We start from the raw sequence: 23,788 nt of genomic DNA on the forward strand, positions 1-23,788 counted from the left end.
AGCCCCCTGAGGAAACTTGTGAATGTGAACCATCCAATTACCATATCTGTTCGAAGGAAGAAAGCAGGTAAATGAGGGTCTCAGTCGGATTGTACAACTGTTTTATTTACTCTCTTGTGCTGTTTACAGTGTCTCCCAGAAAAGAAGAACCCCAACTGACAGGGAATATGATTAGGGACCTTCATTGAGCCAGCAGCAACCACAGAAGAATCTAGGGATGGGAATGAGCTACTGGAACCCAAGGCAAAAGGACTGTTAGTGATAGTTTGCCCATTTCCTGGTCTCTAGTTGCTCAAATGGAAATAAGAGGAGAAAATATTAAATGATTGTGTATTGAGTTGGCGAACTTCAAAGATCTGGCCATGGTGGGGGATCAGAGGCAGCGGGCAGGATGAAGCCTGGGTTTTAAGCATCTTGTGCTAGAGACCACTTTGAGAGACAATGTGGGATAAGATGCATCAACAAGAGAATGTGAGGAGCATTGGAGAAGGGACCCAGCTGTGAACAGGGAGGAGGGACAGGGTGGTGAACTGACTGAGAGGATTCTTCCATGGGGCATGGGTAAGGAAAGGGATGGGCAGGCGGACTCATTCTGTCCACTCCTTCTTAATGGACAGGTTCCACTCCCAGGTGAGGTGGTCATGCTTGTCGTCATCGGTGAAGAAGGACTTGTTGTGGTAAGTGCCTCGGGCCAGCATGCCCTTGGGAGCCTCCTCAGTTGGAGTCAGGAACTCATACTCCTCTGGCCGAGGCCCGTAGCTACCAACCATAAATGTTGCCTTATCCACTAGGAAGAAAGAAAAGTTCATTCGGGTAAGAGTCTGAGAGAGGAAAAACAAACACTGCAACCTGGAGAATTTGGAGCACAGTTTACAGTGAACAAAGCCAGGAGCAACAGTTTCCAAGTCTGACTAAACATCAGATGTACCTGGGGCATCTTTTTTTCTTTAAAAAAATTTTTATTGGAGTACCTTTTAAAAATACAGGTTCTTTTGACCCAGTGTCAGAGACTATGTTTCAGTAATCTGCTGTGGGTTTTAAGAAATAATGTTTTTAAAAAGCATCAAACTGATTCTGAATATCAGGAAAGTTGGGGAATCAGTGCCCTAAATGGATGGGGATCAAGACTCTTTTATGGAGATGTAGGGATTATACCACAAAAAATCCCAAACTAGTTGACACCTGAGTTCTGGTCTCAGCTCTGTAGCTACCTAAGTCATATGATATTTTGGGGCTTCTGTTTCTTTCTATATATAATAAACTTCAAGGGTCTTCTATCTACAAACTATCATTCTATGAACATACTAATTAGGGGAGACAAGGTAATATCTGATGATCAGAATGAACAGAATTCATGATTGGAATAATTGGATAAAAGGGGATAATCAATAATTTGGTAAGAAAAAAAAAAGAAGTAAATAACTGGGACAAAGGGTTAAAATAGACAACCAAAGATATTAAAAGGTGAATAGTTGGGGCATATATTAAAAATCATAGGGAATTAGAAAGTATAAATACATCTAGGTAGATAGACAGGCAGGCAACACATAGTTGTTAAGTGTTCTGAATAAGTTTGAAGGAACAGCTACAGACACATCATGGTGATGCAACGTAGTTTCTATGCCCAAAGGAAAATAGGAAACAGAACTATTTTTCATGAGACTAGGTATTGGAAAGACCAATTAAGTTCTTTCAGGTCAACAATCTTCTGTGGAATTTACGTAACTGAGTGGTTTTCCATGTCATGCAATTTTATCGGACAAGTTCTCCCCATCCCTTATTGATTTGCCGGAACTGACTGGTGCATTACTGTTTCACACCTCTGGGGGAAGAGAGCCCCTCAGGTAAAAAGGAATTGTAAAAATGCTCCCATCAGCCTTCCACCTTTCATTTCTGCCTGCCCATATTAACGGAAGAAAACTGAACAGTTTCCCCAGGCATGTGGTGTTTAGGTACAACTTGTCAAGAACAATGGTAGGTTAAAGTAATGTTATATTATTGGTTTTAATTCGACAGCTTTTCTCAATTCTAGAAAGAGTATTTTTCTTGTTTCTTTGTTTAGGAAATTGAGTGCTGCCCCACCTCCATCAGCCCCGCACCCCCCGAACCCATGGTGCTACCAACTCCCATCCCAGCAAGCGCACGTGCCATTGGATGGGTCTTTCCTGGCCTGGATTTCTCTGACACTCAGGTTTTATATCTCTGAACTACCTTTTTTCTTTACTTCTGAGAGTGCTTTTAGGTACTTTATTTTATTCAAACTTATCTTGGTGACTCTTCCCCTTTATGAGTAATAAAGTTGAATTCTAGAAGCTGAAAGCTGAAGGTTAGCGGCTGACAGTCTAAACTAGGTCTCCTGAATGTAGACCTTGCCGTTAATATCTAGGTCAGAGGTATACATGTGCCCTATTCCCGGGGTGAGCGTCCACAGCTTTTAGCAGATTCTTAAACGAGTCTATGACTAACAGTTGCTGATAACCAGAAGTTTAACTATCAGTAAGAAGCAGAGTTTGGGACAGTGTAAAGCCTGGGTCCCTTACCTTTCACCCCAGTCCGGTAGGTGTGCTGCACATATTTCAGGCCCGACACAATATCCCTGTTCACCTGGAGGTGGGAAGAATCCAAGCAGGTCAGTTTAATGAAGGTCTATCACTTTTCCTCATCTTTCATGCTGACTCTACCTCGCTGAGTCTTCTCTGAGGATGAAAGGACTGAAGATTTAGTTTAGCATAAGTGTTACTGGGGCTGGTCCGGTGGCGCAGTGGTTAAGTTCATGTGCTCCACGTCAGCAGCTTGGGGTTCCTGGTTCAGATCCCGGGCGCAGACCTTCCCACCACTTATTAAGCCACGCTGTGGTAGGCATCCCACATATAAAATTGAGGAAGATGGGCACGGATGTTAGCTCAGGGCCAGTCTTCCTCAGCAAAAAGAGGAGGATTGGCAGTGGATGTTAGATCAGGGCTAATCTTCCTCAAAAAACCACCCCCCTAAAGTCCAAACAAAAACAAAACAAAAAACAGACATAAAAATGTGTACTATTATGCTCTAGTGTGGCGGTGAGGCAGAGATTGGAAAGAAGACATCACAAGACTCAACGTTGTCAACCTGGTTTTATCATTGAATATTGTGATTTTTGGTTTGGAGAAGGGAGTATTTAACTAAAACATTGTCTCAATAGTTTTCAGTACATTTCTTCTTTCTCAATGGTCCAAAGAATGCTGTTGAGCTCTCCCTCCCTCATACTACCAGCTAGAAGACTATCCTTGTCTTAGGAAATGTTACAAGGGTACCAATGGAAAATATTATGTAAATAACTGAAAATCCTAACCTCAGAAATGATCCGTCTACCATATGAAAAACAAGCAACAAGGAGAAAAGCATTAATGGAAAATCAAGTTGAGAAGATGGTCGTGGCTGTACGGTAACTGTGGCTGAGTCTGGAGCTGAGGAGATGGGCCACATGAAAACGTCCTTCCCTTATGTAAATACTGGGTGAAATCCATTTGTGTCTGGCAAGTATTTCTGATGTCTGTCATTTTCAGATGTTATCTGAGATCTTGCTACTTTCCCAAGCCTCTCAAAGGAAATCTACTAAAACAGAATGAAAATATAGACAGCCCAAGCACTTTGTTTTTCCATGATTCATTTCACCTAGGACTGAACTGGGTTGTCTGTTAATTTTACACAGTGGTCATGTTTATACAAACAAATTAAAGTGGACGTTGCGTCATTAACTGGAGGGCTTGGTTAATTGTTCACCGATATGAAAAATTAAAGCATCTTCTGATAATTTCTCCACAAGAATAATTATGGCTCCCTTTTTGTTTTGGACAGAATAATTAAACCAACCTCTCAATGCTACATTTTGTTTTGTTGGCAATGCGGTAACATAGCAATGAATACTGCCAGCTTAGGTTCTCAGCTGTCACTCAGTAAAATCTGTGGTATAAACCTATCAAAAGCAGACAGAACGAAAACAGAGTCACTGAAAATATTGTGACAAAATGAAACCCAAACTTTCTAATTACTCCCATGTGTGGTTCATAGGGATAAGGAAAATGAATGTATCTTTCTAGAAGTCTCTAAGCTGGTCCCTTGGGCCTATTAGGAGATGTGGTCTTGTGGGAAAATTCCTAAAAACAGGAATGGTGGTGGAGTGGTACTAAGGACTTCAAAACAAAGATCTCCTGTTTTTCTATGGCTGCACTGCGGGTCTACTTAACGTAAATATGTTTGAGATGGGTAAAAGAAAAGTATGAATGTTTCTAGTATTCTCTTCCCCTGCTTGCACGCCCCTCCCCATCATCTCTCCCACCACAAAAGGAAGACGCTTGGTGACATAAATAACAGGGAGATCTATGGAAATCAGATAGACTACACTTCCTTAGGAGGCAGAAGGAAAAGGGGGAGAAACTGGAAGAACCATCTCAAGCCAAGTTTTTATCGAGTATTGTGGAGTGTTGGGAGAGAAAGAACGCTGAGAGAAACTAAGATGAAGAGGATGTTAGGATGTGTTGCTGGTGTTGTAAATGGAAACTTTCTTGGATAATTTTTGAATTTAAATTTTGAAGTGATGTTTCTTCTAACTACAGCTTTACGCTGGGACAGGCCACAGGGTGGTTCAACTTTATGTCGGTTACATGTAGAGAGTGATCTTTCTCCTGTTAGACACAAGCTCAAATCTCTGACGTGGATGGGATGTGAAAACCCCTTTCCGTGCCCGCCTCCTCCATCACCCTAGTGTGTCACCATGACTGCTGAGGCCCCATAGCACCACATTCCTCCCTGGCCTCCCCATTCATAGCAGAAGCCCATGCTCTAGTCCTTCTGATCTTATTCACATCAAACTTTACCTTTCATGTTTCATTTGATAAAAACTGTCTTACTAAATTGACAAGGCAGTAGCATTAATAATTAAAAACTGGGCTGATGTGTAAGCCCTTCCAGGAATATTTGGCTACAACACCTCCCCAAGCTCTCAGGTGCTTTAGTAAAGAGCAGTTCTATAGGAAACAAGGACGTGAACCATAGTTCAGTGCCTATTACAGAGTGGGCATCAACAAATATTTTCAGAATGGAATTATTGGGAGGCATATTTGCATGTGGTGGAGAATGGTTGTCCATGAACCCTGAATCACACCCTGCACCCAGAGGAAAGAAGGGCCTGGTGAGTGAACAGAGAGGGCGGATAGAGGCTTCCTTGGTGAAGCTCAGGCCCTGGAGGATATGACTGAATGTGAATGAGGGGCAACTAAGACAGGTATAAGCAATTAAGGGCAAACAGTGAATTTCTGGCTTACTTATTTTCAGAGTCAAGGTTACTTTTCTCCTTGATTTTGGCTGCTCATTGGGATATGTCAGTTTATCTGTTTAGTTTTGCTCTTACCTTTTCACCTCCTCCACAACTAAACTGTAATTTTCAGTTATTTACCAAGGACCCCACTCCCTGTATTTATGTAATCATTGAGGAAATACAGCTAAGGCTATGTCTGTCCTATTTTCTTTGCCTGTTAATTGATTTATTCATTTATCTATTTCTCAATAAACATTCGCTAAATATCTACCATTTACAGAGTTTTGCATGACACATTTTGAAAGAAGGGATATACAATCTCTCCCTGTCTCAAGGTGCTCAGGCTGAGTAGGGGAGAAATGACACAAATGGTACAATACAGAGTGGTGTGTGCCTCATGGATGGGAGTACCAGGAGTTCACAGAGAGGGGATCCCATTGGCTTAAGTGATCAATGGAGAGTTCAAGGAGAGAGTCCTGGCTGGGAAAAGCAGGAAGTAAGGGTAGGTCTCAACAGGTAGAGCTCAGAGCTGGGAAGAGGACAATTCAGATCCAGGGGAAAAAAGAAACAAACGAAAAATATGCCAACATGATCACATAAGAAATTTGATTCTTTTTTTCCTCTTATGATAGGGAGGATCTAAACTTTATAAAAACATACAGGACAAGATACTTACTTTGAAGTGAATTTTGACTCTATATTCAACACCTTCCTTTAGCACAAAAGTTTCTTTTTTGAGGGCTTCAAGATCACCTGTGGAAGTGGATTTAGAAAGAGTTTATTCACCTCAGAAGGAGAAAAACAAAAAGGTGAATGAAGTTTAAGCTCCAGAATCATTTGCTGGGCGCATCGGAGCCACGTGGTCCCTACAGCCCTTGATTTAAAGAATAGTCAAGATGAGCCCCGGCACAAATACACACTTGAAATCCCTGAAATCTTACAGCTTAGATATGAAAGAAATATAATAGAGCTTTTTCCTCCAAGGTTGATGACAACTCTAAGAGTATGCAAAACATTACCAGTAATGAATTATATTTGAAAATGTCTTTTGTAATTGTCAATAACAAATCAATCATCCTAGAGGACAGTCTGAACTATCTTTCTATTCTCTGTATTGAAAACAACGCTACAAAAATGTGGTCAAATGAAAAAATGATTAAAGAATATGTTCCTACTGCTCCAATAAGTAAATATAAGAAAAATATTATATAAGTGTACCAGCTATTTTTTGTAGATTTGGTAATGTTTGTGGTATTTTCCAGCCTTCAAAAATGAACTTGTTTTGGATCCAGGCTATGATCCTTACATTTTGGCTCAGAATAAACTCACCCTAATTTTGATTTATAGGTTGTTTATGGATTATTTGTATTGACATTTCTTGGCATAGTCACAGCAGGATTTCAGAGAAACCCACTGGAGACCACCTGGAATCTACACTGAACCAGAATTCGGTGCCAATAGGGGCCCACTGAGCTCCCCATCCACCCTGGATCACTGCATTCTTCAGGTGACCCTGGGGAGAAGACCACGACTGCATTCTATTATTTAATGTGGTTTACAGATGGGTCTTACTTAAACGATAAGCAAGGATGTTATCAAGCTGGAGATGTTGTCCAGCCTCAAGCATGCCTGCTACTTTCTGTTAACTCTGCTGACCCAGTAAAGAGATTTCCTTCTGTAGGCTCAGGAAATCGCTATGGAAGAAAAAAAAATATATAGGTGGCCACAAAACGGCGAAACAATACTTTTGGAAACGGTCTCCCACAGTGGCTCATAAAGCCTATACTTGTGCTGTATGCCCAAAGCATAATCCAGAGAAGCCACTTCCTTGTCACAAGGCCACTTTCCTTTCCTAAGGGACCCTTTGAGGTATGACAATTGGACTTTGTCCAAAAGCCACCATCTCAAGGATGAATCTATCTTGTAATGATCTCAATGTTCTCACATTGTGTTGGGGCTTTTCCTTGTAGAAGAGTGATGGCTTTAGGTAAGTTATTATTGAAAAGAATAATTCCTGATTGAGGCACTCCTACCAAGTTACACAGTGACCAGGGAACTCATTTCACCAGACAAATAATTAAATCTATTTGTAATATTTGGCCAATAATGCAGCATTTCCACTACGCTTACCATCCCTGATCCTTAGGATTGGTGGAAAGAACTAACGGCATTCAAAACTCAATTTATAAAGCTTTCAGAAGCATTTACTCTCTCATGGCCAAAAGCTCTTCTGCTAGTGCTCCTTAATCTTAGATCTATAGTTTTTGTAAACATCAGCTGTCTCCTTTTGAAATAATAATACAACAGCCTATGCAATGAGATGAAGAAATATACGAACCAACTTTGCTTAAGGGATGTATTACATTGTTGTCAGGGTCTTATTGAGAAGCTTAAGAGAAATGAAAGATTGGTAGCTGATTCTTTCACAGAGAACTCCCAGAACTTAGGGATCGTGGACTACAACCTAGATAATTTATTTATCAAAAGAGACGTCAAATAAATGCAGCCCTGTTGAAAAGGACCACACCAGGATGAGAAGAAGACAGCATCTATTGTAGACAGCTGTCCCAAGACTCTGGACCAGGCCTGTATTCCCAACTTTATATCTCCTCATTTAAACCTTTGTTTTACTTAAACTGTTTACCTATTTTATAATTGTCCCATTTAAGGTTTTGGAATACTATCATACTTAAAGAAAGTGATTAATTTGGAACAGACTGCTCTTGAAGGCCAGGCATTTATTGGGTATCTCCTAATGGAACTCAATGGTTATGCGGTACAAATCGCTGGCCTTGGCTACTGTCTGGATGGTGAAAATACTGCACCCTGAGTTTCCCTTGGATGCAGGGAAGGAGTCACACTGAGCTAACACCTGTTGCTAATCTCCCTCTCTTTAAGGCCAGGTGAGCTGCTTCAGTGTTCCACTGGTATGGCCACCAAGCAGCTATATTTACTCTTTCTTTGGGGCTAAAAGATGTCATTACCACATATGGAAGCACTGACTAAATTTACTCAACAAGCCCTTAATGATGGTCAGGCAGGAATAACCTTATTTAAATACTGAAATGTCTTTAATGAGAAAGACTGTCCTTCAAGACAGAATGGCTTTAGATAGTCTTACTGCATCCCAAGGTGGTACGTATACAACCACTCAAACTGAATGCTGTGCTTTTATTATGTGATGAATTTTCCAGTGTGTCATCTCTGCTAAAGCACATGAAAAAACAGGCGAATGCCTTACGTGATCCTACACCCAGTTCGATTTGTTTGGTTGGCTCCCTTCCAGTACTGGTCCCCTTTTTTCAATCTAGATTGCAATTCCTATTTCTATTACTTCTTGGAATTCTTGTACTAGTCATAATATTCAAATTGATTGTTGTTTTCTTTACTCAGTGTTGTAAGAATAGCATACAAACTAGAGTGATGATTGCTTGATGGCTTGAGATGGTCGATCTGTCTTATAACCCTGGACAAATTTCCTTTTCTGATAAGGAATATGTCTAAGAACTCATTTTAAACGAATGTTTTCAAATATGTTGAATTATTATCATTGTTCCTGTACTTATTCTATTATCATATACAATGTAAACATGAAGTATCATGAAAAAGCACATATACAATGTTTGTGCAACAACCTAAAATTAATTGAAAATTATATAACCTATGAAATGCTTCCTCTGTTAATATATATACCTCTATGCCTGTCCACTGTTTCCCCCCAATGTGGAAAACTTGGAAAATAAATGAGATAAAAGCCTAGCACCAAGGGACATGATGGACCCAGGGCAAGCAGTAACCACCCTGGTGCTGAGGGACAATATTTTGATCATCAATGCTTTCTACTGAAAGATTATAGATCAAAAGGGGAAAATGAAAATGACAAATAGAAATGGCAAGCAGTAGGATATATTGAAGTATATGAGGAAGCCATTTGGGGTAAACCTAATTCGGCCTGACTTTGTTTTTCCAAAAGGGCCTGACACGGCTATTGAGCATGCATTGTATATCTGATTTAAGCATTGGCTATGTCCCAAAGACAAGAACAAAAGTCCTTAAGATAAATGTGCAACTTCCCCTACATTGGCATTTCCTTAAGGATAAGGATCTCTCCCTAGCTTAGGAACTGATTGCTGTGCTCACCTGTGACCACCCAGATGGAGACAACAGACCTGCCACCCTGCTGTGTCCATCAATTGCTGTGCTGAGAGAGGAGTCTCATGACTATTGTAAAAGGGATATTTCAATCATATGTGAAACATCCTCTTTGTGGGTATATAACCACTCTGTACACCCCACTTCTTTGGTGCCCTTCCTTCCTGGGGGAAGGAAGGCCCTGGGTTATGGGCCTCACATTTTGGCTCAGAATAAACTCACCTAAATTTTCAGAAAAAGAAAAAAATTTACTTGTTTTGGATTCTTTTTATTATTCTAAATAACTCTTCACTTTTGTATTTAATTTTGCATTTGCAATTTCATATTGTCTTTCTTAAGGCAAGTCACTTAACTTATAAAAGCTTCAGGCTCCATGAAACTGAGATCTGCCCCTAATTCCTGTCTCCTGGTTAGAAAGGCTGTCATTCTCTGTTGTTTTACCAATGTGATCTTATATAAGTTTGCATTCAGGAGGAGTGTGTGTGTGTCTGAAGCATATGCACAGAACTGGTACCAGCATTCTCTACATATATGAGATTCACCTCATTAGCCTCTTTGCAACAGAAAACCAAATCTGAGTTTTCTGCTGCTGGGAAAATAGACGGAGACCAAGTTTTCCCTGCAATATCATCAAGCCATTCTGAGCAGAACAGATTTCCTGAGGGCTAATTCAGACCTGCTCTTGTGAAATGACAGTTGCACCTGGTAACATTACGCAATTTCACACAGGAAGAGGTCTGAGTCCTGGTGAGAGATAGAGAGAGTTTCTCTCCAGGAGAGATGCTAGAATGTGGGGGTAGCTGAATTGGTGTCTCTGCTCTAATGATTTCGGTTGAACAGGAAGTGTGTCTTTTCAGCCTCTGGCTTCCTCCCTTTGACAAAAAAGCCCATATAAGGTAAAGAGTGGATATGTCCTGTGGGAGGGGAACTACCTTGCTGCTAAGCCTACTGATCTAGAGTGATGCTTTGCTCTGTCTCATGAGTCCACTTTTTGAATCTGGTAACAAATTTTCTTTTTACTTAAGACCTGCCTTTGATGCCTTCAACCTCCTAGCTCTGTGGTCTTCTTCTCATTTCTCTCAGATGTCCATTTTCCCCATAATATCCACCTTCCCAGCCTCTCCTTATCTCCTCAAGACCTAGTCTCAGGAAAGGACTTGACCCTTGTTGCAATAAAGTGAAACATAATAACAACATCTTAATTTGTACATCTATATTGGGGGAAGTTGCTTATTTAAAAGATTCAGAGGGGCCTGACTCATGATGTAATAGCTGAGTTCAGAGTACTCTGCTTCAGCGGCCCAGGTTCACAGGATTAGACTCTGGGTGCTGACCTACACCACTCATCAGCCATGCTGTGGCGGCGACCCACATGCAAAATAGAGGAAGACTGGCATGGATGTTAAGTCAGGGCTAATCTTCCTCAGGGGAAAAAAAAGAATCAGAGCTTTAAGCTATTAATGAGTATTCAATTAATGGAATTCCTAGCATTATTCAGGAGGTCTTAGATTGCTTCTTGCCTCCCGGTAAGTTCTGTAGCTGATGTAAGATCAATACTTTCTCTGATGTTTAGCAATCTTTTTACATGAATAGTAATTCTCCTGCTATCATGTAGAGATAAAACTCTGAAGTAAATATGATACAAGTAAATGTATCCAGTATTTATACCTGCACTCTCTTCAGTTAAATAGAGACAGAGGTTGGGCTTTTCATTAAACATGGTAAATAGTGTGTACTCTGAGAGCAATGATTTGTGAACTGGTCCCAGCACACTTATCTCTGGGATTAACCTTACTAGGGTTTCCTTTTGCTAGGAAAGAGGACAAAGATCAAGTTTTCCCAGTGATAACATTAGGCTCTTCTGAACAGATGTGTCCACTTACCAGTGAGGTCCATGGTGATTGGTCCAGGAGCACTCTCACAAACCAGGGTGAGGCGAGTAACAGTAACGTTGGGGGCTGTTGGGTCTGCAGGATGTAAAAGGAAACGTAAGCACAGGGAAGAGACATGTATGTACAGTGTACGTGTGTGCATTTCAAGTAGGAGAGAGAGAACATAAAAAGAAAAGTGGTATCTGCATCTAGAATAGAAATGGAAGTGGCAGATTCACCATGATTTGCCTTAATGGCCTTATAAATTACAGCAATGCTGTTTCTGATTCAGGCACTTGTAGATCCATCTTAATTCTCAATAGCAAACATTTCCCAAGTGACTATGGGTAAAGTATGCTGCTAATTGGGCACTGCCCATCCATATCTTTGGGCCATGTCTTAGTCTGCCATTGTGTATGTGGAAGAGATGAATGGTTAGGTAAGGAGGGAGAAGGAGAAGACAGGAAGAAAATGTGAGAGATGAAGAGAAGACAATTTTAAGTGGTAGTCTGGAATTTTTTCTAAATCCTCCCTATGTGTTATCTTTGCCTGTTTCAATGTTGACTTGCACTTTCTTTCCAAAAAGCCTTAATTATGCAGTCCATTGCTTTAGGCAGCATATATAGACTGTGCCTCACTTGCTTAACCCTGGAAGCACTTGGTGCTTTCCTTTGCACCTGCTCCTGAATAGCTGACATGTGTGCCTTCTCTGAGACCCTCCACCTGCTCCCATCCCTATACCACACACCTGATACCACAGGACCATCCCCCAGGAGCGTTTTCTTGTACTTAGTTAGACTTTCATCATCTTTGTCCATCTCCTGTAGCTCTTTCAAGGACTTCTGAGGGGGAGGCTTGTAATTGAGTTTGCCGTCCAGCTCATCATCATCCTCCTCCAGGTGTGGCTCTGGGGCCTTTTCAGTCATTTTGATCTGTTTCAGAGAGAGAGAGAAGATGATAGTCCATTAGCCAAAGGTCAGTGGACATGAAAGATGTTTGTGGGGTTATTATTAGCACCATCTTTGCCCTGGTGGACTTCTGTAATTATCAGTGATTTTTCAGGAGATTTTCCCCTAATTCCACCTCAATGTATTTCATAAAATAAGAATATAATTCATTCCAGTCTTTTCTCTGACCTGCCTGAATTTTTGCACACTGTGATGAGCATCTATTTACTGGATAAAACTGACAAAAAAGAAGTAACTCATTTGTGAACTATACACTACAAACGGAGCAACATAGCACAAGCAGTCTTGAATAAGGAGCAAATAGCCCCAGTTCAAATCGTTAAAGAAATTATCACTGTCCTTCAAACGCAGCCTGCCTTGCTAGTATCAACACTCTCAGCACATACCGTCTCAGTTGTGAGGGTGTCAAGAGACTGGTGGAATACTTGCCAAAGAAAGTTGACTTTTTCCCATTCATTGAATCTTGCCGTGAACTCCTGCAATACCTCAGTGGTAACTTGTGAGAAGTTGTAGGCCCCTGTGATACCTCCCCGAAATGTCTGAATGTGTTCTACCCAATATTACTAATAATTCCTTGAGAGCAGCTACTAAGTTTTGTGTTTCTCTTGAATCTCCCATAACGCTTGAATAGTTCAGGAATTTTCTAAACATTCATTGATTGATTTATTAGGTTCTATATCTAAAGATCTTCTGTTCTTTTGAAATGACACAAAATAGCAAAGGACTCTAAATTTCTCTAGACAAAGTAGTAACTATGTCTGTAGTACCCTTCCATCAATCTCCTCTTTCTGGACCTACCTCCCTTTTAGTACCTCCCTCCTTGGCCCAGATTTCCAGTGACCTTATGCTCTAAGACCTCACCTGGGCGTACCTGGAGTCTGTCTTCTTCCACGATCATCTACATTTACTTGTTTTATATTAAAACATTGAGGGGAGATCTAATAAAATTATTCACACTTAAGTGTTAAAGACAGAATAATAGGTTTAGAAATTATTCCTCTTTGGGCATGTATAGTCAGAGCTTTTCAGAGCTGAAATAATCCTTAGATGTGATATATTCTGACCCCTAATTTATCACTGAGAAAATTGAAACCCAGAGGTTAAGAGAATTGACCAAGTTCACATTGCTGGATGAGAGGCAGTCTCATAATAAAGAGAAAGAAATCTCTATTGGAAGAATTTCAGGCCCCATGGCTGGCAGCAATGGACCTATTTTGGGAAACAAGGGAGATATTTGGACAAGGAGATAATTTCCTGATTTCCTTCAGTTCTACCCTGAGGGTAACCGCCTTCCTGGCCTGTGAGTAAAGCCTTCATTGCTCCCAACAGGCACAACTATAAGACAGTATCTCTCACATCTCATCCTCAGTCACTCTGCAAACCTTTATAAAGTCCCCTGAGAGTGAAGCTATCTCTGGCCAAAATCAGTTGTGGTTTTAACTTTCGATGTCACTGTCATTGGCAAGAAGAAGAAAAATAATTTGGAAATGAAGTCAACCAAAAGCAATTTTAACAGAAAAAAAAAAACAGAAAACAAGAGAAAAGAAAAAGAAATACCTCTTGGCTCATTAATCTTCCTCCAGCAACTTAACAAGCCAAACACTACGAGCCTTCATTAGCTCTAAAAACAGCCGTGCAATGCCCAGGTCCACTTCCTGTGCAGGAAGGAAACATGTAGGCCTGTTCCTATGGCAACTCTTGCTTCAGCTGAAGAACCAGCACCACTCAAAGCTGAGCCTCTAGAGAACAGTACCATGAACTCGTGACAAACTCAACTCGTATTGCAAGCAATACTCAGGGAAAGTGGATGAGCTGGTTGGAAAAATAATGAAAGGTGCAGTGGGTGGAAGCTATAGGTTGTGGGTAGTTTAAGGACAATCATTAAGAGGCAGATGAAGAGCGACCCAGATAAGACTAATCAGATGAGACAGGTTCTCCTCTGGTGACACCCAGGAGCCTGACTAGATACTCAGGGTGAAGGTCACATAAGAAACCTGTGGACAGAGCATCAGGAAGGCTGACTACAGATGAGGACATCTCAATTCCCATGAACAGAACTTGGTTCTAACGTGTCATCTGCTTAAAGTTTGATCATCAGATGGTAACATCACACTGAACCACTAACTAGCTCAAGTTGATTTCAATAACCTGCAGGGAATTGTAATTCTGTACTTAAATCTCAATTTTTAAAGGAGAATAAGAGATTGAGAGAGGCAGAGAAAGATCCAGTCTAGGACGGGATTTGCTAACCTCTAACAGTGTGATCACTGGCAAATTAATTTATCTGTCATCTGGATTTTGATCTTCTCATTAGTAAATCTGAGACTTACGTCAGTTCTAAATTTCATTGATTCATTGCAAACAGATATGATAATTGCTCCATGAAAATGAGACACAAAATTATTTAAAGACATTAAAGAGTAGGGCATTTACTATGTGGGATTACTATATAAAATTGTGGCAGTCAAGAATAGGAAATTCAGGACCACATGAAAATAATTTGGTCTGACGAGATGGCATAAGAAAAACAGAGATATGAGGCCAGACGACCCAAAACCAGCTCAGTCTTGAAAGCTGCTTAGAAAAAGATGAAAATGTGATAAAATGGCAAATAAAGGACTGGAAAAGCAGTTTTCAGGGAAAGCCCTTTTAAAGCAAAGTTAAGGTCACAAATATTTGGTGAGCACCTACTGTTTACAAGGAACTGTGCTTTAGCACATAGTGGTGTTTTAAGTTACCCCAAAGTGGAGAAGCAGTGGAAGATGGGCAATCTAACCACACTAAAAAGGCCCAGCTGGTTTGATTGATGGTTCTTAATCCTTTTTGAAGATTACAGGTCTCTTAAAAAATCTGGTGAGGGGCCTGCCCAATGTCACAGCGGTTAAGTTCACGCGTTATTCTTTGTCGGCCCGGGGTTCGCTGCTTAAACCACACTGTGGCAGGCGTCCCACATATAAAGTAGAGGAAAATGGGCACAGATGTTAGCTCAGGGCCAATCTTCCTCAGCAAAAAGAGGAGGATTGGTAGCAGATGTTAGCTCAGGGCTAATCTTCCTCAAAAACAGAAAAAAATCTAGTGAAAGTCATGGTCCTTATAAAAGGGAAAAAGGAATAAGCCCACAAAACTGTACATGCAGTCTAGGGGTTCATGGACCCCTGAGGTCCTTCATGGACTTTACTGGAGTCCAAGCTTAGGAACATGGCCTTGAAACTGTCACTGTTGGAAACGTAAAGCAGAGAGTTGAGTGTTAAGGGGAAAGCTTGCTTGGCTCCAAGGCCTGGCCAGATGGATGACACAACTTAGCCTCAAGCTAAGGATCATGACTATGCACCCAAAATGCTAGATATGTAGAAACAGGAGGAGATATCAGGTAACATCTGTATCTGAGGGAGCGTGACCACAAAGCCTGGCAGAGGAGCAGAGGTGCACAGGGACCAGCGACTCAGGAGGAGTTCTGTGTCAATCTACCTGATTTTGGATACTGATCTCTTCACTGAACTAGGCCTCATCATGCATGGGTTTGGGTTGTGGCTTAGCCAGTAACTGGTGGTGACCCCCTGAGCAAATATTTCCACCGCTGTGGATCTTACTTTCCTCATCTCAGGAGGTGAGGGCTCGAGCAGACTATCTCTATCTGCGTGTTTCTTCTGACCTGCAGTCATGGGTCAGTTAAGTTGCCATTCAGATACGTTATTTCAACAGTTTATACAAGAGACTATCTCCATCTTAATTATTTCAAATTCATCTGAATTCCCAAAAGATGCTGCATTTTTAATTTCACATTTCATCCATGAGGAACCTCAGATTCTTCCAAAGCCCCAGCCATAAATAGTTTATATAGTTTGACAATGACTTCCCAAGTTATATTTAGCCACAAATGTCAATTTTCTCTTTTAATTTTCCCATTTTATGGGAAACTGAGAATGGGAATATTAGGAAAATTCTACAGGCTACTTTCTAATCTCATCATCTAAAGGACTACTGGCTTACTATTGATGATAATAGTTAGAATAGTTACCATACATAGTGCTGCATGCTTTCATGAGGATTATCTCATTTAGTCCTCACTACAACCTTAAGGGCAGACATTATCAGCATTCTCTTCTACAGATCAGGAAACTAAAGCTCAAGTAAATAACTTGCCCAAGAAGACATATTGCGTAAGGAGCAGAATTAATGTCTGAGCCTAGGTTGTCTGACTTCTAGGCACTGCTCTCTGTTGCTTCAGCTGTCTTTATTAAGTAGTAATGAAATTATAGAGCTCGTTTGTTATTGGGGAATATATCCAGGGGTGCACAGGCAGAAGTAAAGGCTTCTTTGCAACACTCTTCAGGGACGGCTTGAGCAAAGCGAGGAAGTGTCACATGAAGAGAGTTTCAGTGCAACTCTACCTTGTGTCACTTTGCGCAAGTCACTGACTGTCTCTGCACTCCAGTTTCGTCCTCTGCAAAATGAAATTGTTTCATTAGAAGACCTCAGAGGCTCCTTCTTAATTCAATGACTCTAATGCTCCTTAATGTAAAGAAGGCTGTGAAATGAGAAAGTAAAAGAGGAAGTGGAGGTGGGTTGGGGAGAACACAGCCAGTCAGCACAGAACATTCTGGTTGGTCTTTTCTCACCTTCCTCTGCACTTTGCCCGCTGTTCCATGAGCAGGGTTATTTTGCTTGTTTGTTTGTATGTTGTTTTTGACTTTGGTTCTTTACACAGGAAAAGTGAGATGGAGAATTAGCAATTATATACCTAACGAGATTAATGTGGACTCTCTTGGGCCCTAAAGCACATATCGCTTTTTTTCAAGTGCTTACTACTCCAGTTATCTCTATTTTCTGCTTCACAGATGCCTACACAGATGAATTTTCACAGGGGAGCCCTCACGCCCCTATGTCTGCTCTTCAGCGAAACAATGTCAAGGATTAGATGTGCTGAGGTGGGGCCTTAATCTTCTCTTGCTCAATTAAAATGCCAAATTAAATTAAGTTGGTTGCTCATGGCATGAGTATGACATAGCACAAATCGGTGTTTTTGCTTGCAATTTCAGTGAAATTTCCAAGACACTGAAAGTGAATTACGCTTAAGAATTTACGCCAATCTCAGGATAGAGCACACGTGTCTGATTCATTCATGCAGATCCAAATAAGTTGAAGGCAAGAAAAGGTGAAACTCTTGAGTTTAGATGAAACCGATCACCTGGTTAATTCAGAGAAAGATGATCTTTATTCCCACTGGAACGTGGTCTTGGAGTTTGATGGATCAGAGATTCAAAATGTGGCTCTGCAACTGACTTATTACAGAACTTAGGCAAGTTTCTAATACCGCTGAGCCCAAGATTTTCCATCAGTAGTGTGGGAATATCAATCTTTCTATGCGGGGTTGAAGAGTTGGAGAGACATATGGAAAGTTCTAGAACTATAATGACCATTAGTAGATGTTCAGTAACTATCCATTCCCTTCCTCTCCTCCCTTCCCCGTGAAGCTGTGTTGTTGCACAGCTTCAGCGAAGCGAAGTGGCTGACTCCTTAGGCACCAAATGCTTTCTCTCGGCTCTTCTGTGTTGACAACGTCCATTCCTTCCTCCTTAAAAATAGATTTTGTTTCTTGGAGGAGTACGGAAGAGACAAGGAGTTCTGGGAATTGCAACGATTGTTTATGAACTGAATCAGTCTTAAAATGGAATTGTCACTAATATTTCTTTAAAAAACTTCCTCATGAACAATTTAATTTTAGATTCTATTTATTGCTCTCTTTCATAATTGAAGCCAGAGGTCACTGTGTGAATGATGAGAAAAGATAGAAGACACAAGCACAGCGAATGGAGAGAATTGCTGTGGAGCAAAATGCTGTGGAGACTTAACTCACGTCCCAAAGTCACCAGATCGTGCAGCTAGATGCACAGGCCATGAATATGAGATAGAGGAGGAGGAGACGAGGGAGAGAGAGAGAGAAATGTGGAAGGACCAGAAGTAGGGGATTTCCATCAGAGAAGTACCTATGAAAGCATCAGCATTCTCTGTCACCTCTGTCATCTCCACACCCCATTGACCAGGATATGTCCTACTTTCCCCAAATCTGGAGTTGCAGCTCTACAGCAGGTCATGGAGAGTTGGGTCATCTCTGAAAGACTGCCGACATTTCAGAGATACTCAAGGATTTGGGTCTGCTTTGCTGCCTGCCTGATGATTGGGTTCATTTAGGGAATCCAGGTTTATCCCACGGACACCAGAAGCTGTCTCAGTCCTGGAGTCCTCCATGGTGTCTCAGTATTCCCTAGCAACATGGAGGAACTGGTGCTTCCTGGGATCCTCACGGCTGTTTTCTACCATCTCTGCCCCATTAAGAAAACTGACACTGTGGTCGGCCCATGGTCGAGTGGTTAATTTTTCATGCTCTGATTCGGTGGCCTGGGGTTTTGGATCCTGGACACGGACCTAGCACTGCTCATCAGGCCATGCTGAGGCAGCACCGCACATACCAGAGCCAGAAGGACCTACAACTAGAATATACAACTATGTACTGAGGGGCTTCGGGAAGAAAAAGAAAAATGTCTAACACTGCAAAGCTGAGTGAGAAGAATCAACCGAGTGCCTGGGAGGAAATGTCTTCTTAGATACGATAAACACTAAAACCAATCCAGAGGAGGATACAAATTACTAGAAGCAGAATTCTTTAGTATTCCCCTTCGTGAGAGAAACAATATATTATTTCTTATCTGTGCATTCATAGTATACTCTAACCCAGATTCATATGCAAAAGATCGAGAACTCAATTCATTAAACTTTTCTGAGCGTCCACCATGTGAAGTCATAGTGCTAGGTGCTTTCACAAATATTTATTTTAAATCATTCTCAAAGAAACATGCATTTAAAGAAGCCATTATTAAGCAAAAGACAGGACAGCAATAACTCGATACATTCACAGAGGATTTAAATTAAGCATCAAAAATTAAAAGTAAAGCCAATTTTTATGACTTCTTGTACTTAGACTATCAGCCCCTTTAAGAAAATTCATGTGAATTTTTACCAGCTTTGGCTGTGGAAGCCAGAGTGTGTGGACACCAGCACAGAATGACTGACTAATTGTTTATTGAATGGATAAATGTTGTTGAAGTTCCAGGAGCAATACGAGACCCACCTCTGGCTGTGCCAGTGTGGACTCTAATCGAGGATCCTGGGCAGTGATAACACCGACCCAGGGACAAGGATGCTCAGAATGTGAGATTAAAGAAAATTTCTTCCATGGGACATTTCCTAAAATGTTGTTCTGAGGCATTGTACCTGTGGGTTCTTTTCCATACCAGGATGACTTTAGTCAAGCCATTTAACATTTCCAAGGCTTGCTTTCCTCCCTGTGTCCACTCAGGATTCAATTTGAGTTTCTAACGCTAGGCCTGACACATAGAAGGCTCTCCACATATGTTGGCTTTCTTTTTCTATCTGCTTAATTTCTCCTTCCCAGGGCTGGCTGAAGTTTGTAACATATTGTGCTCCCATAAATTGGCCCAGGCCCTCGCCTTTCCGTCAGAATGACTTTGCCCTTGCTGAACTTCCACTGAAAACAGAACCTTGATGTTGCTTGGAGTATACTTCCCTAGGGACAAACTTATATTCTTCCAAGCAAGGGAGGACCAAATTCCAGTGCCTGGGAGATGTCAGCTAGTTTTTGTGAAGCTGTAACGTGGTTACTCCACATGTGCTGGATCTGTGCAGCGTGGATGGAGAATGAACTGTTCTCTCAGAATTCCACACCTCTCATAAAAGACTAAGATGATCTTGTTACTATGCTTGTGTCATATCTGAATTTGGGAGGGAGATTTTCTTTTAAATTTAATAAAAGAAAGCCATGGCAAAGATGAATGATGCCTGCCTGTGACTGAACCCCGCTGTGGCCAACACAGACCTCTTGATTTCCCTGGCTTGATCATCCAACATGCTAATGCTGATTTCAGTGGTTCTTGGTCTCTATGAGAAGGGGTGACAATGGAACATCCCCGTGAGAGTAGTCTGCCTTCCCTCACCTTGAATAGGTGAACAGCTCAGGGTTTATCTGACCCATGGCACAAGTTACCCTAGGTCTAGAGTTTAATTACAATGCTTATAAAACATGCTGACTTGGACATCCTTCAAAAGGAAGAAGGTATTTCAGGTCATGCTTAAAGCACTTCTAATGGCGGCCAATGACCTTGACAATTCGAAGGCCCACTGCCAGGAATCCTAGCTGGGCCCACTTGGATTTTTCTAGAACCTATCTCCTAATAAATTATTTGATGTCTTCCTTGCTGGCTTTTCGTTCTCTCAGGTGTCAGAGCTATTCTTTGGCAACAACAGCAATTATCTCTCTGCCCATCTCACCTCGGGAATTCAATACATGGTTTTTGTTAGTGGTAAAAATTCTATCCCTGTACAACTGATGAGTAAATAACAACGCCTTCTACTGTACTTCCCCCTTGATGGTTAAACCCTATTGTACTCAGAGGGAGGCTATCATTATGCATTTCTCTTATATCACCAGAACATTCTTTAGTATCAAACAGTTTAATGTTTGACACTAAACATTAGTGTCATTTTTTTGAACCACTTTTTTTCTTTTCACCCAGTCTCTTTAAGTCTACTTAAAAACAGGAAACCGCACATCTCCACCCCAGCCCTAACCCACCATCCACCAACACGTTCGCATCAGTTTAGAGCTACAGTCTTTTTGCTTCTGAGGTTGGCCAGATGCCTGCTCCTACCTTGTAGGAAAGCCCTCCAGGCACTCCCCAGTGATTGTACTCAGCCGGTTCTCCAGGATATTGAAGATTTCATCTCCCAGGCTGCAGCGCACACCCTCTCCTCCCTGCCCTGACTCATTGCCACCGTTCCCAGCTCTGACTTCCCCTTCTATGCAGGACTGTCTCTGCAGCCTCCTTAGTACTTTCTTATCATAAAGTTTGTTTTAAACAAGAACCACTCTCGGAAAAAAAATGAACTTTGAGGGCCGTAGCCCAGTTTAGAGATTTCCCACATTTCTCTGTGCCCACCCACAGCCTGCCTCCCCCTGTGGTATTTCAACTTACATTCAGTGGTTCACGTCTCTGTCTTGGGTGCCTCTGTCTCTCAACTCTGACTTCTGAGTAGTCAGGCAGTTAGAACAGGAAGGAAGTTAGTGAGAAAAAAAAAATGTTCTAAACCTACTAGAAGAGGAAACCCGGGGCTGTCTCAAATCCTGTTCCTCTGCACTGCCTATCTCTTTATCAGCCAGCTCTGAGCAGCAGTCTTGTCAATTAATGGCACATGTGGGAGCATGATTGCCCATGTGAACATGGATACGCGTGAGTGTTCGCGCAAGGGTATAGTGCCTATAGCCTTGAGTGATATGAATAATTTTGCAGATATGTCTAAAAATCAAGTCATTTCAGTGCATAAGCCTGCTGAGGCAGGGAGTTAAACCCAGTAGCAGTAAATTCACATAGGCTTTACATCACTAACTTCTGTTCCCTCAGGGACCCTGCCAGCTTCTTCATCAGCCAGATATGTTGAAAGTTTGCTGGCAGCGAATGCAGGGTGCTAAAAAATTGTAAATGTTAACTGCATATATATTTGGTCTTAAATTTAAAAAATTGTCCTCAAACAAATTTTTAGAGTTTTGTTGGTCCTAATTTCAAGATGTAGCTTTGTATTGCGGCATAAACAATAAAATGTTATTTGTTGTAGTTTTCGTTAATTTTTCATTTAAATTAGAAAAAAACTCCAAAGCATTGCTTTTGATTAGACCTCGGCATGCAGATTATAAGATAAAGTAAGACTTCATTAATTCAGTCTTCTAACTCGGAATTTCTGATTGTAACAAGTGCTAAAACTGGCATTGTATCGTATTTGAGGAAATGGTTTATGAAGTAATTTAAATGGGAACAAGTTGCAGGGGCCATATTTAAACCATTTGAGGGAACCAACAGATTTTAAAGCACCCAAGCCACAGTTACTCTATACATTTCCATAGCTGCTGCCAGTAATAAATGCTTAATTATAGTGAGACTGACTTTTCTTTTTCCTCTTTTCTTTTATATATATGACACATTGAACTGCATTCTGCAGAATTTTATAGCCTTGGCATAAAGTTCATTTCTTAATTCAACAAACCTGTAATAATTCCCAGTTACATACCAGAACTCTGGTACAGAGATAAACAAGACACAGCCCTAGACCTCAAGTCGCTGACAATATAGTGGGGGAAGACAGAAATAAACATATTTAAAAACTTTTGTGAGCTTAGGAAAACAAATATATGTGGGCTATTACGAGAGCACTAAGTAGAGATATCAAGGAAGGCTTCTTGGAAGAAGTGACTACAGCACTCAGTCTGGAAGGATAATTGGTACTGGCTAGAGGATAGTTGGTACTGGCTAGTTGATATGGGGAGGGTTAGAAGTGGAGGAGAAGGCATTTGAGGTAAAGGGGAAGCATGAGCAAAGGCATGACATCCTAAAATGGTGTGGTATGTGCAGGGAATTATAAAGAAGCAGCTCAAGGTTGCTAGACTGCAAAGGGCTCATTACATAAAGATGAGAAATGTGCCTGGAGGGGGCAGGCACGGGGTCCAGACCACAGGAGACCTCTTGTGCTATGTAAATAAGGAAATTGGCCTTGATTCTGTGAGTGATGGAGAGCCAGTAAAGGAGGGACATGATCTGTTTTGTGTTCTACTCTGGTAGCTGTGTGGATGGATTTGATGGGAACAACGCCAGTTTGGAAATTCTTTAGGCCTGAAATAGAGTGCCCGTAATAGAAATGGACAGAGGCGGTCAGATTCGAGAAATATTTAGATGAACTTGGCATGACTTGGTGATTAATAGGATGTGAAGGATGAGGGTGAGGAAGAGTGAGGAATCACAGGTGACTTTTGGGTTTCTTGCTAGCATGGCTAGGTCCTTGGTGGTACCGCCAAATGGGAGAGAACACGAAAGAAGAAGGCAATGTATTGGGAGAGAGAATGACTTGAGTTTGGATACGTTGAGTGCTTAGTTTAAAAAAAGTGCATCATTTCTAGGAGGTGATTTCTGACAGAGAGTAAGATATATAAGCCTGGATTTCAACCCCAAACTAAAGATTTATATTTCATCAGGCTATGGATTGTAGTTTAAATTTGTGTAGTTTAAACCATGCAGGTTACCCAAAGCATGGTCTGTGGGCCAGCAGATTGGCACCACTCAGGAATTTGTTAGAAATGCAAATTCTTAGGCTCAACTCCAAACCTACTATATTAGAATCTCTAGGGTTGGAGTCAGGAATCTATGTTTTAAAACATTCTGCAGGTAAGTTGTGAAGTTTGAGAAACACTGGTTTAAACCATATCACCAAGAGAGAAGTTGGCCAAGCATGGGGAAGTCCTGTTTTATGAAAGCTCTACTTTTGATTTGCAACCTGCTGACTGCATCTCATCTCCTCCTCTGCTAGCATCCCAGTCCCACCATTGTTGTGCCTCCACTGGACTGTTACAACAGCCTCCTTTGTGTTTCCCACTTCCACAGTAG

At 41.3% G+C, this 23,788-nt stretch overlaps 1 protein-coding gene across 2 annotated transcripts; it reads right to left on the minus strand.

Moving 5' to 3' along the window:
• Positions 1-87: 87 nt before the first annotated feature.
• On the minus strand, positions 88-21,526 carry ARHGDIB (Rho GDP dissociation inhibitor beta). 2 transcript variants are annotated; one of them, XM_014834244.3, is made up of 7 exons: positions 21,335-21,423; positions 16,676-16,728; positions 12,065-12,248; positions 11,329-11,412; positions 5,970-6,046; positions 2,541-2,604; positions 88-787 (listed from the first exon to the last, which is right to left on the minus strand). In XM_014834244.3, exons 3-7 carry the CDS (start codon positions 12,240-12,242, stop codon positions 588-590), a joined length of 603 nt encoding a protein of 200 aa, XP_014689730.1. In that variant the 5' UTR covers positions 12,243-12,248; positions 16,676-16,728; positions 21,335-21,423; the 3' UTR covers positions 88-587. The 2 variants fall into 2 exon arrangements, with proteins under 2 accessions (XP_014689730.1, XP_014689729.1); XM_014834243.3 differs by lacking the exon at positions 16,676-16,728 and having other exon boundaries at positions 21,335-21,526.
• Between the last annotated feature and the right edge of the window lie 2,262 nt (positions 21,527-23,788).

Source organism: Equus asinus, chromosome 22 (assembly GCF_041296235.1).
Source record: "Equus asinus isolate D_3611 breed Donkey chromosome 22, EquAss-T2T_v2, whole genome shotgun sequence".
Classification (NCBI taxonomy): Eukaryota; Metazoa; Chordata; class Mammalia; order Perissodactyla; family Equidae; genus Equus; species Equus asinus.